General features: G+C 46.8%; 1 protein-coding gene across 5 annotated transcripts in view; it reads left to right on the top strand.

Annotated features, from left to right (window-relative positions):
• The window catches only part of PLCH2 (phospholipase C eta 2), a 595,308-nt gene that overhangs the window by 339,841 nt on the left and 240,567 nt on the right, over window positions 1–14,900 (top strand). Inside the window, exon 1 of one of the 5 annotated variants that reach the window (XM_083163313.1) lies at window positions 10,159–10,234. The exons of the other annotated variants lie outside the window; for them this stretch is intronic. Coding sequence (XP_083019439.1) covers window positions 10,174–10,234 — 61 coding nt within the window. The 5' untranslated portion in view covers window positions 10,159–10,173. Of the gene's footprint in view, window positions 1–10,158; window positions 10,235–14,900 lie in introns of those variants that run through there. 5 annotated transcript variants of the gene reach the window in all.

The following is a 14,900-nucleotide window of genomic DNA, read 5'->3' as shown; positions in this document are numbered from 1 at the left end:
GGGCATCGCGTCGGTCGGGACCATTAACAATGGTCCCGACGCGATGCCCCCGATTTTTCCATAGGCTTCAATGTTAAAATATTTTTTAACATTGAAATAGTGAAAAAATGTGAAAAATGTGAAATGGGCCAATATGACCCATTTCACATTATAGATGTCCCCGTCGTCACCCCACGATAGACGCCAACCCGAAGCGTGGCGAGCGCGTCCTCCGACCTTTTCATTCCCCTACTATCCACGTCGGCGTGGAGTTGAGAATAGAATAGTGTGGCGAGCGCAGCGAGCCACCGAGCCACCGAGCCCGAAGCGTGGCGAGCGCAGCGAGCCCCGCGAGGGGACGCGTATAACTTCACAGGTATACGCGTCCCCTCGTGGGGCTCGCTGCGCTCGCCTCGCTTCGGGCTCGGTGGCTCACTGCGCTCGCCACACTATTCTATTCTCAACTCCACGCCGACGTGGATAGTAGGGGAATGAAAAGGTCGGAGGACGCGCACCGCCGCCCCTCGCGGGCTCGCTGCGCTCGCCACGCTTCGGGTTGGCGTCTATCGTGGGGTGGGGTGTACGCCGTTAAATTTGGGGGGGTTGGGAATATTTTACATTGAATCCAATGTAAAATCAGGTCCCAGGGACCCGATTTACATTTCATTCAAAAAAAAAAATCGGGTCCAAAATCGGTCGGTCGCGTCGATCGCATCGCATGCGACCAAATCGCATGCGATGCGATCGACCCGATTTTTCCGACACGACCACCCCGATGTAAATCGGTGTGGCCGTGCTAGGAAACAAGTACCGATTGATTTTCAGTAGTTAATTGCAGTTTGGAAATAAGACTTTTCCTGGACACACATAGGTGAGCGCATTGCAATTTCCTTGTTTTGTGTTTATATATCTAACGATCCATAACTAGAGGCATATCGTGCGCTTATTCTGTCTCAGGAATGACTTTGATTTGGATAAAATAATAATGGCTCTTCCATGCTAATCACAGCGGGATTAGAAGAATACATTGATTGTAGCATGTTTTATTGATGTCTCACAATGTCTGTGCAGGGATAATTGGCCAACACGGTTACTGATCAATACATTCAATCCAAATCAAGGCGTTAGACACTAGCTAAACATTAAATTATTAGTATACTTCACTTTTTAATTATACATGATGTTTTGCCTAGAAAATCTTTGCATTAGATAAATCAGTAGACACCTACATTGCGCGGGATTTTTTTTATTTTGCAGCCTGACAGCGCCTGATTCAGAGGTGCAGGCAATAGAGTTTCGGAGGCAGTTGGCCATTGGTTTTAGTACTATGCATGCCATAGTTGCCTACCCTCCGGCATACTGCAGGAACTCCCTGACATAGCAGCAATCTCCATCTGTCCCTCATTAGTCTAGCAATCTCCCTCATGTCACCTAGCCCACATTACACTGATACTGTACATCATAATTACCTCCCCTCCTGCATTCTACAGGAGACTCCCTGAAATAGCTGCAATCTCCCTCTCTCCCTCTTTAGTCTAGCAATCTCCCTCATGTCACCTAGCCAACATTACACTGTTACATCATAGTTACCTCCCCTCCTGCATTCTGCAGGAGACTCCCTGAAATAGCTGCAATCTCCCTCTCTCCCTCATTAGTCTAGCAATCTCCCTCATTTCACCTAGCCCACATTACACTGTTACATCATAGTTACCTCCCCTCAGGGCCGGCGCCACCACTAGGCAAATCTAGGCATTTGCCTAGGGCGCCGGCCACTGGAGGGCGGTATTTAGCCCCCCCCCCCCTTGCCACCCGGGTACCTGTCCTGCGGCGTATATGTGCGTAAAAGCTGGCGGCGGCGGCGGCAGCGGGGGGTCCCTGCAGTCAATAAGAAATAACGAGCGCTATCCGCCGGGCTATGCGGAAGCGCTTCTGTTTTGGAAACACTGGCCGCACGGCGCACGCTGATTGGCTGAATGTACAGCGCGAAAGCACAGAACGCACAGCCCGGCATCGCAGCGTGTATGGGCTGCTTTAGATGGACAAAACCATGTGCACTGCAGGTGAGGCAGGTGTAAAACCCCACCCAAATCTAATTATATCTGCACAAGCAACACCTGCCTCACCTGCAGTGCACATGGTTTTGTCCATCTAAGAAATATTTTGTCAGAAAGAGTGAACTAGAATAAGGGCCACAGTTCCTGCTGGAGCCTGCAGAAAAATAGCCCTGACTGTAATGCCTAAATGATCCTGTAATTCAACATTCTATGAATATACAAGTGTATTGTATTTATTCTGTGTACAGCCATGGAAATACCGTGCCTACTGATAACATACACAGTACCCATCACCGTAGGGTTACCACCTAGTCCCTTTAATTCCGGACACATATTAATTACACAGGTTCTGTGGCTGGCTGACTTCAAGACTCCACTTCACCTGATTTTAAACTGCCACAGAACCTGTGTAATTAACATGTGTCCGGAATTAAAGGGACTAGGTGGTAACCCTACATCACCGTCATGTGGCAGACCAGGGCAGAATACAGTCAATGGTAGTCACATATTGGTAAATGGTAGGTTTCTGACAAGTGTCATCTATGTCAGATTACATAAAGTGGCACCAGGGTCACATACTGCTTTAAACTGGCCGTTGAAAAGACATTAAACTGGAAATGAACGACAGTAATTAAAAGATATGTAAATGAGTCTATGAATTATCTGTAATTGCCTCAACATGTGTGCCAGTTATGCAGGCCCAGCGGCTATCACATACACAGTAATGGAGCTATATAAATGAAGTACCGTGCAACACAGCACAGGACGGATTACTAATGTGACACAATCAGTACTGGCCACAAGACACCAATGAGCAGTCTGACAAATATCATTCTTTATGACACTACACAAAATGAATGCACTGTGCACCGTCTACTCAAGGATGGCCACTTCACAGACAGGAAATGCAATTAATAAGATGTTTGTATTAATCTGCTAATTGCCTTCAGTGCTTCAACATTCATGACAGCAGAGGAGGGGGAAGGATGACTGATATAACACAGTTGATTGGACATGATGCTGTGGCAGGGCCGCCGAGGGGGGGGGGGGGTGTTGGGGCATGTACTAATTACCTGGGCTTGCTGGAGGTGCCCGGCGGGGTCCCTGGCCCGATGCATTGGGATCGTTGGGTCTACAGCAAGTTAGTCGACAGTCATTAGGTCGAAATGGGTTTAGGTCAACAGAGCAATAGGTCGACACAAGCATTAGGTCGTCATTGTCTAGGTCGACAGTCAAAAGGTCGACGTTTTTTTTTTTACCCGAATGTCGACACAGTTTTCAGTGGACCGCATTCCCTCGATTCGCTCGCCATGCTTCATGCTATTTTATTCTCCCACCACGCCCTAGTGGATGGAAGGGCATGAAATACCGCCTGTCGGCACATGTCGGCTCGAAAAACAGTGAAAAACCAGATGTCGACCTTTTGACTCTTGACCTAGACACTACCGACCTAATGCTTGTGTCGACCTAATGACCTGTCGACCTAAACCCATGTCGATCTAACGGTGTCGACCTAATGACTGTCGACCAACAGCTGTAGACCCAATGACCGTATCCCAGTCCGTCTTCCCCATACCTTTCCCCTCCATCCCTCCTGAGCAGCAGCAGCACACATCGACAGCATGTGCTGTACTGACAGCAGGCTCAGCATGAGCGTCTCATTGACAGCGATTTTAGAGTTTGTTTTTCACCCACCTTAAACATTTTGGGGGAGTGGCCTTATCACAAAAGGCATACCTCCCAACTTTTCATGTTAAGAAATAGGGACACTATCCGACAGCGTCCGAAAAGGGGGCGTGGCGTATGCAAATGAGGGCGCGGCTTATGCTAATTAGCCGCGACCTAATTTTCATACGAGAATAGACGCTGTGCGCATGCGCACAGCGTCTTTTCTACTACATTGGGGGGTCTCCCAACTGCCACCCCCCGCAGCGGGACAATGCCTGCCGCGGGTGGGACGTCGGGACAGGACCCGAAAATCGGGACTGTCCCGACGGAATCGTGACAGTTGGGAGGTATGCAAAAGGTGGCCATGCCTACCGCAATTAGGCCATGCCCCCAACATTTTACCAGGGGCCGGCATTCCTCTCGGCTGCCCTGCGCTGTGGTGCTCACACACACAACCGCCTGCTACTGTATATCAGTAAGCCAGCACTTAAAGCCCCCACTATGCAGATTGGGCGGAGAAATCAGGTGATATATGACACAGCGTCACATGGCTATAGAAACAGGAAGTAACATAACTCATTCAATCCTGATAATGAATTGTGATTTAAATATCCATCAGCTTTACCTATGGAAAGAGTAATAATACATTGAGCGGGATTTAGCATCTATCTTTTCAAGGAAACTGGATAACTGTCCATTCGATCACTAGTAGTGAGTAAAGACATGCCTGTCAGTGTACATACCGCTGGGGCAGAAGCTAGAAGCCTTTTGATCTACACCCATCATCATCTAGGGATCTTTAGCAAATAATGATATATTTTATGAAATAAAAGGATTTTCTAAATATACATGAGCTGGGGATTAATTTGAAATCAGCGAGATTGGTGGCTTAGCGGCTAAAACCCACTATAGGCTAGCCTTGCTTAGTGCCTTCTAGGAAGAAACACTGCACGTTGTATCAGTCCTAAACAATCAAAGGAAAGTTCTATGCTTATATAATATGTATTATATTATTAACACCTGCTAGCGTTGGCAAGTTGCACTCAGAAAATTATTTCAGCACAGATGTGCACTGACATTACGGTGACCTCCCGCAATAATATATGATACAAAGCAACTCTCCACCACTATCTGCTACTGTCCAAAGGATTTAGGCCCTTATTCTGGTTCACTCGCAAAGGCAAATTCCTTCTCAAATGGACAAAACCATGTGCACTGCAGGGGGGGGGGGGGGCATATGTAACATGTGCAGAGAGAGTTAGACTTGGGTGGGGCTTTACTTCAAAGTGAGATCTATATTGCAGTGTAAAAATAAAGCAGTCAGTATTTTCCCTGCACAGAAACAAAATAACTCATCCAAATCTAATTCTCTCTGCACATTTTACATCTGCCCCCCCTGCAGTGCACATGGTTTTGTCCATCTAAGAAGGATTTTGTCAGAAAGAGTAAACTAGAATAAGGCCCTGTGTGCCTAGGCCCCCTGGGGTGCCTCAGGACACTTGCAGGGGTGCCTTGGGTTGGTGGACCAAGATAAATTCATGTTATTTATGGTCAATGTACCATGCTAAACCAGTGCTGCTGGCTGCCAATCATAATATAAGTGGACAAACAATCCTGCCCCTCACCAGATAACGTTGACATCAAGGGCGGGATGTACTAAAGGGAAAATGCGGTAAAACGGGGGGTTTTACCGCATTTTCCTATGTACCATTATCCGTCTGCCCTGTCTCCGCCGGGCAGGGTATCGCCACCTCTGGGTGGCGATACCCTATAGAAGCCTATGGGCTTCTATCGCCGCCCGCTGCCTGCTGTCCGTGAGACCCCCCTTCCATCCTCCATCAATCTCCTCCTCCCCCAGCAGGTTTCACAGCCGGGAGAACATCCGGCTGCAGGGGGGAGGGACACTGACAGCCGCCAGGGGTGTGACGGAGACCCCCGCACACCATATTACAGGTATCGCGGGGGTTTCCGTCACCGCACCCCGATGCTAGCCGCATACGTTAGTACATATGCGGTAGCATCGCGGTGGCTGGGCGGCAAGGGGCGGCGATGTATATTAATACATCCCGCCCATAAACACACTGCACTTAATTTAATATTTGTTTTCGGAATTTCTCGATAAGAAGCATTTGGCCTAGGGGTGCCTTGAAAATATTTTGATGCTCTAGGGTGCCGTGATTCAAAAAGGTTTGGGAACCACTGTATTACTGAATGCCCTTGGCTGGGCTCCACTATTGATATAAATTCCCTTTTATTTTCTCTGGGTATAAAGTCGTAGATACGGTACATTAATGTACATAACTAGGAATGTTGCCATGACGGCATAGGCAGTGCCAAGGCAAATGCAGGCTGCTCAAATCAAGCGTTGTCTTTGGGGAATGACAGAAAGCGCCTTCCTTCGCTATATATAGACATACACACCTTTCCCAACATAATGTGTCTATTGATTTGGAAACAAACACAGAGGGTAGTTATGTGTTCCTGTTGTCACTTCCATTCTGATGCATTACACAAATGTCTATTATTATAGCATTATGAGTTGAACAAATGCAAAAGATATTTTGAACTACAGTTAGTAAAACTAAAAAAGTGAAATAAAGAAGATTTATTTTTTACTTTATTTTCTGCACTTTTCTGCCATTTGCCTCAGGTGCTACTAGCGCAATATGATTACATCTCTGCCCTTACCTCAGGCGCCGGAGGAAGCCGGCTCACCCTGCTGTCAGTGTGGGGTGAGCTGGCTCTGGAGGTAAGAGTCAGCGCTGGACCCTGGGTCGCTAAGTATGTTGGTGTAAAAGTGAGGTGTGTCAGTGGCGTAACTACCTAATATGCACCCCCCGCTGCCAATTTTTGGTGCCCCCCCTCCCCTTGCCCTCCCCCTCCGCTCGCCCCCCCCATGCCCGTACCTGCCCGGGGGAATCTACGGTCACAGTCCCGTCGCCGGCTCCTGCTGCTATAATGAAAACTGACTCTTAGAAAATGGCTGCCCCCATACTGCAGAAAACTGTCTGCAGTATGGGGGCAGCCATTTTCTAAGTGTCAGTTTTAATCATAGCAGCAGGAGCCGGCGCCGGGAGACGGAGAGACTGGACCATGACAGCAGGGAAGACAGCAGCGGGTAACTATAGCCCCGCAGACCCCCGGCGCCCACATGTTCTCTGCGCCCCCCCCCCCCTGCCACCGCAGGTGCTGCGGAGCTATAGCTACGCCACTGAGGTGTGTGTATGTGTGTAATAAAATTCTACTTTTCTGTGTGTGTGTTTTGTTTTAAAATTTTTTTTACAGGTGGACTACAAGTTCCAGCAGGCCCATTAATGCCCCGCATGCCGGGACTTGTGGCCAAGTCCCAGCATGCAGGGGAGGCCTGCTGGCACTTGTAGTTCACCTGTATAAAACAATGTGATGTATGATTATTTTCACCCTATCAGGCCGGCGTCCAATGGCCAGGGACTTTGGTGACAGCCCCGGGCTTCAGCCCTGGACGAGTGAAACCTGGGGGGGACCCCTTTATTGGGGGGTCCCCACTCCTACAGGTACCCCGTCCAAGGATGACCAGCCACGGTGCTCATGTTTCGGCCTGGGGACCTTATGTAAAAAGTGCCCCCCAGCTGTGGCATGACACCGCGGGCTGTTGGAGCCTGTTGCTGGTTTCAAAATACGGGGGAACCCCAGATTTTTTGTCCCCCGTATTTTTTAAACCAGGACCGGTCCAAGAGTCCGGGCTGGTTTCAGAAGTACGGGGGCCCCCTACGCTTTTTGTCCCCTGTATTTTTGGAACCAGGCCCGGCTCAATGAGCCCGGAGCTGGATATGCTCAGAAGGGGGGACCTTACGCCATTTAATTTTTCCTTTTTTTAAAACACTGATTCGCACATTTCCTCAAATTCGCACATTTTCATGACTAAAAATCTCCCATTATCACACTTTTTGCCCGGAACATGCAGCTCATTTAATATGCTACAAAAATATGAAAAAAGCTAAATAATGGGCGATTTTGAAAAGTGAATAAAACTCCCATCCTTTTAAATGTCACCCTAAGTTTCAAAAATGACAGATAGGAGCTGATTGGTTGGATGTTTATCACTTTTCAAGGCTAAGTACATCTCACCCAAAGTCACAGGAACGGCTTTCTGAGTGATTGCGTTCACTATATCGTCTTGTGTGTGCACTCAGTATCATTAACGATGTGCGCTCCTGTGCGTGGTTAATGATGATTGATGTCTACTGAACTTGCAGTGTAATTTGGCTGTATACTTAAATGACCGGCATGTTCAGTGGGCCCCGATGACATCACTGAACAATATGTACACATAACATCGGCTGCCCACTATTGCGGTGTGCGTGCCACTCAGACCCCTTATGAGCATTTGTAACTGAGAAACCTTGTGCCTTATTGTTCATTCATAGGAGCAAAGAGCAGCTTGACCCAGGAGAAATGTTGCACTTAAGTTGAAGTACTGAGGGTTCTGAATGCAGAGACGGGTTGTGCATTATACATAATATGCAGAGTAAAATAATGAGTTCCTTACAGACTAATGTTATTAGTTGCCACTCAGCTGTACGCAGAGAACCACTCACCACAGTGCTTTAAATTAAATTAATGGAATAAGGAGGAAAATTATAATCTCAATGACAATGAAAGGTTAATCATCCATTCGGTACTCAGGGAGATTAATAGCCAGTTCCTAAAAAAAAATTATTAATAATGATCAAGAACCTTTTCTGAAATTATTTTAAAATGTGGATATAATATAAATATACAGAGTATGAATGGAAATATGACCCATTCCAGGAGGGACACAATGCTCTGCTCCTGTACTTCCTTGCTAGTGGCAGTTGCAGAGGTGGGACTGCACCACTGTCCAAAATTCAAATAGGGGAGCTACACCTGACAGTGAGTCCGGGACTGTGGTGTCTGGGGTCGCAGTCGGTGGGGGCCCCCTATCTGAATTTTGGACTGTGCTGCAGCCCTGCAACTGCCACTGGCATGGAAGTCCAGGAACAGATCACCTTGTCCCTACTGGAATGGGTCATGTTGGGAGGTAAGCATATCCAAAATATACTGTACAGCGCCTGCAAAGAAATACAAGAGTTTCTCATGATTCAGATACTATTAACATATATATAGTTGGCAAAATTGTAAACATGATTTTCAAGGACACTTTGCTGCCGAGCAGATGCCCCCAGGCACATCACACATTGCACTGTCTAGGTTAATCTTAGTTTACTACAGTCCTCATTATGACACGCTTACTGCATCAATGACTGTGATGTTATACAGCAGAGTATATAGTGATGGTCAGAGATGGTGGCATTAGTGGTGGTCAGTGAGACAGACTGGCCCTGGGGTACCAAAGCCTTTTGGATGTTCCATTTTCATATCATATGTGTCTATTTTGCAAAGTGTATATAAAAAAACAACATATCAAATATTTAATTATAATATTAATTTAAATGTAAGAAAGCGATCTAGTAAATCGAATGTGTACAATGTACCATGAATGGATATCGAATTTGATATTGAATCTGATATCTAATGCAAAAGTACAGATCTAATGCATACTTGCCTACTTTTGAACTCTCCTCTCCGGGAGAAGCCCGGTGAGAAGACTGACAGCATCACTTCTGGGGGCGGGGCCTGATGTAGATGTCATCAAGCCCCGCCCCCAGCACGGAAAAAATCGAGGCGGGGACGGGACTACATGGCACGATTTTCATATTTTGCCCCGCCCCCTCCCCACAAAATTACACAAATCGCCATAATTCAAGGAGGCGGCCAGGCAGATTGCGGAGAGTGAGGGAGAATCCGGGAGGATTGCCCACCTTTCCGGGGGGCCGGGAGGGGGACCCGATTTTCGGGATCCTCCCAGCCAATCCGAGAGGGTAGGCAACCCTGATCTAATGCCAAATCGAATGTGTGTGTACTGGGCTTAAGATTTGATTTTCTATTAGATCTGGCATTGGATCATTCCATTCGATTTGGCATTAGATCTGTACTTTTGCATTAGATATCGAATTCGATAAACATTCATGGTACATTGTACACATTCGATTTACTAGATCGAATTTGATATTTCCTTGGCTGCACAGTAGATTTTTCAGTTTATTTTTGTGAAAACGGGAGCGCGCATCGAATCGAATGTGACACAAAAACCATTCGATTTCGTTTAGGATTCGATTTTGCTTCTATAAGCAAAATCTAATCGAAAATTGGGAAAAATCAATGCATGTGTACAGGGCTTAACTGCTTACTACGATATCTAAATCCTGTTATATTTTTACAAAGCAAATCCAACCTGAATGGAATGTATCCCTGCCAGATGGTTATTTCCTGCATGAACAAAGAGTAACAAGTCTGTATCACTGCCACTTTAACAAACACTACTTCCTCCCCGTGAGGTCAGCAGCTGCCCACATGGTGATTGGTGGAAAATGCTGGTGGTGGACCTACATGCTTCCATTTACAGAAAACCATGGTCCAATATACTATGTGCAATGGTTTGCTGAGAGTTAAAAAGCGCATTTGCAGTGAAGGTAAGAACATAAGCACAAATCACACCAATGTGTGGTGTTACTATAAGGGCACCTGTGACAGGCCTTGGCCATAGTAGTCAGCTGAAGTTTGGAAATGTAATGGCAGACTAGTACTGGGAAGCAGGTTCCTTTACGTTGGAGAAATTGGGCCTTACTATTATTGTCCTGTAATGGAGGAGGCTAATGTTGTGAGGTGCATCCTGAGGTACAGTTGCTACCTTTAGGTTTATGTAAATAAATATATAGAAAGTGTGTGTGTGTGTGTGTGTGTGTTACACGCTTCACTATTTTGATGTGTGGACCCATTTGTTTACACCATTGTGCTTTGTCAGTTAACCTGCTTTGCTGTGTTCTGGTAACTTTACATAGAATAGAAATGTGGAGTAGTTGTGTTTGTGTCTGACATAGCAGGTTGTAATGCCAGTATGTCCTCAGTGGCTGGAAACCTTCTACTCCATGAATCTCTGGGACTACATGGCTGCACAGCAATTAGGCTAGATGCATGCAACATGCAACCTCATTGCTGTGTGACATGTGTGGAGAGTTACATGGCTGATCTGGTAACCCTGCTCCTGCCAACATCGCATTCTTACCAGATGTCTTCTCAGAGCCATATGTGAATCCTGGGCAGCACTTGTGGATCTTTTGCAATGACTCAGTCACTAATGAATACAATTGTGTATAAATGATCTGTAAAAACCAGAGAAGCTGTAAGGTAAAGGGTTCATAGTGCTTTGGTTAAGTGTGGCTCATTAGGTGTAACCATAACCATAATAGGTGGACAAGCATTGAGCTTTTGACTGTCAGCCTTCCAACCCCGTCGATAAATAAATAAAAATCTGGTACTGGATGGAAGCAAATGTAATTTGATCCCAAAATCTGGTTGCTCTGACACGGTACTGTGGTTGTGTCGGCGCTCAGGCACGGTACTGTGGTTGTGTCGGCGCTCAGGCACGGTACTGTAGTTGTGTCGGCGCTCAGGCACGGTACTGTGGTTGTGTCGGCGCTCAGGCACGGTACTGTGGTTGTGTCGGCGCTCAGGCACGGTACTGTGGTTGTGTCGGCGCTCAGGCACGGTACTGTGGTTGTGTCGGCGCTCAGGCACGGTACTGTGGTTGTGTCGGCGCTCAGGCACGGTACTGTGGTTGTGTCGGCGCTCAGGCACGGTACTGTGGTTGTGTCGGCGCTCAGGCACGGTACTGTGGTTGTGTCGGCGCTCAGGCACGGTACTGTGGTTGTGTCGGCGCTCAGGCACGGTACTGTAGTTGATTGAAACAATTAATTTTTGTCCATTTTCCTGAGTTTATGAGCAAATTGCTGATTTTAGCATTTGCTCCCACACTGTACAGTAACAGATTTTCAGTCCAAACAACTAGTTGGATAAATGTTGGTCTACTAGTGTATGTAGGTCTGGGAAGGTTTTTTTTTTTTTAGGGGGGGGGGGGATTTGGTAGATGTAAAATGTGTATTCTTTGTTTGTTACATGTTAAATTAAAACATGTTTTTGTATCATTAATGTTATTGAAATCAGCAACATCACAGAAACAAATGCACTGTTCTCTCCATTTACATACAGCCGCTGGTACACAGGAAATGATCCCCAAGAATAATTGCCTTGGTAGTAGAGTGTGCTGAACCCTAGTTCTACTTCTCCTGTTGCCAGGGGAGATTTCTGTGTTCTCAGCACACTACAGTTCCTTCAGTGCAAAGTAACAAGTGGTTGTTCACTTGTTCATTAAGGGTATTTGTCTATAGATATCAAGCATAATATCGTTGTGTATCATGGGATCCAATATGCTCATTTGATGCGTCTGTATAAATGTTGATTTGTCAATTTCATTCTGAGTTGGTTCTCAAGAAACATAAATGATCTATCGTGGTCAGATTAATGCATAAGTGCTTTCAGTGCTTTCAGTCTCCATTTGTGTATCATCAGTGTGCTCTGTGCTGCCACCAAATGCACAGACTGCATGATGGGATGCAGTTACAATCCCGGCGGTCGGGATCCCGGCGTTCAGAATCCCGACGCCGGAATCCCGACCGCCGAAATGCCGACACATTCTCCCTCCGTGGGTGTCCACGACACCCCTGGAGGGAGAATAAATTAGTGTGCCGAGCGTAGCGAGGCACCGGGCCCGCTGCGTGGCGAGCGCAGCGAGCCCGCAAGGGGGGGTGATCCACGTCCCCCCCCCCCCCCCCTTGTCGGCATTTCGGCTGTCGGGATTCTGAACGCCGGGATTCAATACTGAATCCTGCATGATGCGTACCTGGAGTGTCCAAATGATGCTCTGGCTGGCACTGCAGCATCACTTCTAGCCATAAGTAAGGGCCATGGGGCAACAATGGTGCTACCCTCTGTGCGATGGCACCTTTTGTATGTGTGTGAAAAACCCCATGTCGCCCTAGACACGTGTCGACCTAGACCAGGGTTGCCTACCCTCCCGGAATGTCTAGGAGGGTCCTGCCCCCCCGGAAAGGACGGCAACCCTCCCCCATTGTCCTGCATCTCCAGCGGAGAGGGGGGTCCGTGGGGGGTTCTGTGGGTCAAATGACCCGATCGCGTCACTTAAACGCCGCTCCCCGCAGTGCAATGCATAAAATACCAGCATTGCACGGCAGGGGCGTGGCTAAAATGATGTGATCAATCTAGCCACACCTCTAAACTGCTCATCACAGGTGTGGCTCAGCCGCTTTGGCCCCTCCCCCCTGCCATACTCAGCTGTCTGCTCTCTCCCGGAGAGAGCAGCCAGAAAGTCGGCAACCATGACCTAGACCCAGGTCGACCTTGCTGCAGGTCGACCTAGTGGTGTCAACCCAATCCTTGTCGACCTAGTTATGGTCGACTAAACGATCCCAACCCTCAGGGCTCATTGTGGTATCTGTTTGGGTGCTTGTTTGTTATAGGTGAGGTGTTCCCCCACAGCGAGTAACACTATGACATCTCCGCTATGTATTGTACATTACACTGATATGCATGTGTGCAGCTATTGCTGAATGCATTATCAGTGTCAGCAGCAAAGGTTTCTTTATCTGTGTTGTGCTGCTCCTGGCAGTCGGTTATTGTTGGGTCGGTAATCACACTTCGCTGAACCACACAGTATAACAGATTTCTTGCATGCGAATGTAGGGAAGTATTTTCATAACTGTAGAGTTTTATATACAAAAAACCAACAACAATGTAGTAATGTATCTTTGCTGGCATATATAGATATGGAAACAAGTTTCCCAAACGTTGCCAGGTTTTATGGACATCCATGCTTGAATCCAGGTACTAATTAAACACCTGATCACCTGTGCTCAATCATGGATAATCTTAACCCTTTGAGTGCCAACATCTCTGTGAGAGATGTTCAAAATATCCTCTAAGAAAAATGCAGGCGTCGCTCACATTTGTTATATAAATTCAAAGAAAAAATGTTGTGTAAAAAAAAAAAAATACTGTTCATTCTAGCACCTGCCGTCTTTGAAAACCCATGCAGTTCCTCTTCCCTGCCTGGGGTGTCGCTGTCTGCTGTAGTGCCTCTAGCACAGTGTGGTCTGTATATCAGCACTGATATGCAAACCAGACCTGAGCTAGAAACATCACAGCAGACAGCGACACCCCAGGCAGGGAACAGGAACTGCATGGGTTTTCACAGATGGCGGGTGCTAGAATGAACACTAAAAAAAGATTATATTTCCTATATATGTATACGGTACACATTACAGGTCATTACAATGGATAAAAATGTTTGATTGGCAATTTTACCACCGATTTTGACAACATGGCACTGAAAGGGTAAAACACTGGAGTGTTATGGTGGATTTTTGGAAACTCTAGGGAGGCAATGCAGCATATTTTATCTCATATAATTCCACCTGATAGAGCCGTGTGTGTGCTCTGTTAGATGTACACGGAGGGTGGCCGGGATTTTGTACCCTTTGATCTGCTCTAATGACAGAAAACCTTCTGCAATCTACCATAGAACATAATGTAATAGTTATTAGATTAACTAGGCAGTAAAAAGGAACCCGGCTAATTCTTCGCAGTATAACCTTGTACTAAATCCACTCAATAACAGGACTTCTGATTGAAACATCATTACAGTGTCACCAATGTATTCCAGGTCTGCTCTGCGCAAGATAAGTCTGTGTACAAGCGCAGAATAAATAATGGAAATCAGAAGGTGATATTGGAAAGCGACATTAGTGATTGGCATCTAATGCATTCATTATACAACCAAAGCATAAAGCTGCAATGTAGTAGATGAAGTGCCGACCTCTTCCCCTGCGTTATTTATATACAAAACGCGTGAGTTCCAACCTTGACTCTTATTCACCTTAATCCTTCCTACAGACAGGCAACGACTTACCTCTCGTGCATGGGGATGGGTGGGGTATAGCTCGACACTCACAGACAATGTCGACGGCAAAAGTCGACACGGGCCATCTCAACGTATGGGCTCAATTGGCAGCTCCTCAAGGTACCCCCTCTACCCAATTCTAGAGGGCTTTGATCTGGGGGCAGATTGGTTTGTGGGCAGCATCAGCCTCCTGAGCTTCTTGGGAGGCAGTAGAGAATTCTACCTGGTCACAATGATTGTGGATCACATACAAAACAGAGTAGACAGGAAGAATTCCCTTCCTGCAGCCAGACAGTGAATGCTGATTTGTGGATGGCTGGAGC

This window comes from Crinia signifera, chromosome 19 (genome assembly GCF_055691185.1).
Source record: "Crinia signifera chromosome 19, ASM5569118v1, whole genome shotgun sequence".
Lineage (NCBI taxonomy): Eukaryota > Metazoa > Chordata > Amphibia > Anura > Myobatrachidae > Crinia > Crinia signifera.
This window is presented reverse-complemented; position numbering and strand designations above follow the sequence as displayed.